Source organism: Colossoma macropomum, unplaced genomic scaffold, assembly GCF_904425465.1.
Source record: "Colossoma macropomum unplaced genomic scaffold, Colossoma_macropomum, whole genome shotgun sequence".
Lineage (NCBI taxonomy): Eukaryota > Metazoa > Chordata > Actinopteri > Characiformes > Serrasalmidae > Colossoma > Colossoma macropomum.
The window spans coordinates 47,721,293-47,723,631 of NW_023494792.1; the positions used below are offsets into that span (position 1 = coordinate 47,721,293).

General features: G+C 55.2%; 1 protein-coding gene across 1 annotated transcript; it reads right to left on the reverse strand.

Annotated features, from left to right (window-relative positions):
* Positions 1-440: 440 nt before the first annotated feature.
* Positions 441-2,112, reverse strand: LOC118811381 (potassium voltage-gated channel subfamily A member 5). The gene has a single exon (XM_036575547.1). The coding sequence runs from the start codon at positions 2,010-2,012 to the stop codon at positions 441-443; it is 1,572 nt and encodes a 523-aa protein (XP_036431440.1). The 5' UTR covers positions 2,013-2,112.
* Between the last annotated feature and the right edge of the window lie 227 nt (positions 2,113-2,339).

Sequence of the window (2,339 nt, forward strand, 5' to 3'; positions counted from 1 at the left end):
GATGATGATGATAATGATGGGGCTGTAGGGTATTTTACAGGAGCACACACTGTGTAGTGGTAGTGGCAGCTCAGTTAAGGCCATTCATGTCAAATTCAGTTTGCTCCACAGCACATTTTGACTTAGTTTTAAGCCTAGGATAATACGTCATAGGCTGTTAATAATAATAAAAAATAAATATCTTAAAATGGGACACCTAAGCCAGTGCTTCTCTGATCACACCATTATAATATCCTATATATATTTATATGTATGAAACTTTTCCTGTATTACATGAGCCTCGCCAGGATTGCAACAACCTGTTGATCATCCGATTGTAATATAAGACTTCAGTGCCTCAAACGTGGGTTTTTTAAGGACAGATCTACTGACAAAATAAAAAAAAATGTCTGATGTTTGCAGCACACTTGCATGGTGGTGCACAGTCATATTTGCAATGCCTACAGGTCCGTCTCCCTTGCATCCAGGCAGAACGCGTACAGGGAGCGCTTGATGTCCACACTGCTGCTGCTGCTGCTGTTCACTTTTACGCTGGGCTTCTCTGCAGGCGAGTTATCCGTCCCGTCCTCATTGTCCGCCTCTCCGGCCAACCGTAAGGACGTTGGACTCTCGCGGCCGCCGGGGCCATCGTCCCTGAGCGAGGCCTGCTCTTGATCCGTCTCCCTGTGGTAGAAGTAGTTGAAGTTGGACACAATCACAGGTACGGGGAGTGCAATGGTCAGCACACCAGCAATGGCACACAAGGAACCTACGATTTTGCCCCCAACAGTGACCGGCCTCATGTCCCCATAACCCACAGTAGTCATGGTCACCACAGCCCACCAGAAGGCATCTGGGATGCTGGAGAAATGGGACTCAGGCTCGTCAGCCTCAGCAAAGTAGACAGCACTGGAGAACAAGATGACTCCGATAAAGAGGAAGAAGATGAGCAAGCCCAGTTCTCGCATACTCGCCTTCAAGGTTTGCCCCAAAATCTGCAAACCTTTGGAGTGTCTCGAAAGCTTGAAGATCCTGAACACCCTAACCAGCCGGATGACCCTAAGGATGGCCAGAGACATGGCCTGCTGTTGCTGTTGCTGCTGCTGGCCGTCCTCGTGCTGGTGGCCGTGCTGCTGCTCCACCAGCTCCGTACCCACCGTGATGAAGTAGGGCATGATGGACATGACGTCAATGACGTTCATGACCGTCTTGGAGAAGGCTGACTTGCTGGGGCATGCCAGGAAGCGCACCAGCAGCTCGAAGGTGAACCAGATCACGCATGTCGTCTCCACAATGAAGAAGGGGTCGGCGAAGGTCAGCGAAGGTCTAGAGCGGGTTCCGTTGGTCTCTGCTGTCCTGCCGCTGCCAGCCGTGGTTGCGGCCAGCTCCCTTTCGTCCCTGAACTCGGGCAGAGTCTCCAAGCAGAAGGTGACGATGGAAATGGTGATGACCAATACCGATACGATGGCGATGGCACGAGCCGGACTGGAACTCTCCGGGTACTCGAAGATGAGCCAAACTTGCCGCTGGAACTCGTTCTCGGGCAGTGGCCGTTCTTCTTCCTTGATGAAGCCCTCATCCTCGCGGAAACGCTCCATGGCCTCATCACCCAGTTCATAGAAGCGGATCTCATCAGCGAACACATCGATGGACACGTTGACCGGCCTCCGGATCTTGCCGCCGGACTGGTAGTAATACAGGATGCCGTCGAAGCTGGGCCGGTTGCGGTCAAAAAAGTACTCGTTCCTCAGAGGGTCAAAGTACTTGATCCTTTTCTCCGGGTCGCCCAGCAACGTGTCCGGGAACTGCGCGAGCGTGCCCAGACGCGTCTCGTAGCGCAGGCCCGCCACGTTGATGAGCACGCGCTCGGCGCTCGCCACGTCCAGCGCGGCGGCGGCAGCTTCGTCCAGCGCTTCATCGTCGAAGAGGCGCGCGCTCGGCTCCGTGCGCCACGGGCTCGGCGGAGGGCTGCGCGGGGAGCCCGTGTGCGCGCCGCCGTTCTCTAAGCTCACCAGGGCTATCTCCATCTCCATGCTCGAGCCATCAAAAAAGAGCGCGCGGGAGAACAAGAGGGGCAGAGCTGCAAGCAGAGTCGGGGGGTCCCTCGGCACGCGCGCGGCCAAAGCTCGAGGTGGTAAACGGCTTAGAGAGAGCGAAGCGTCCACCTCCTCCTCTTCCTCCTCCTCCTCTTCCTCCTCCTCCTGCTGCTCTCCAGTTTTAACAGGGCATGTACGTATGTGCGTTTGTGCGCGCGCGTGAGAGAGTGCGGGGCGAGCGGCTAAGCTGTTCTGTGCGCGCTCGCTCGGCAAAGTAAATAACCAACAGCACGAGAGATGAGTTTGAAGACCCGGATGAGAGAA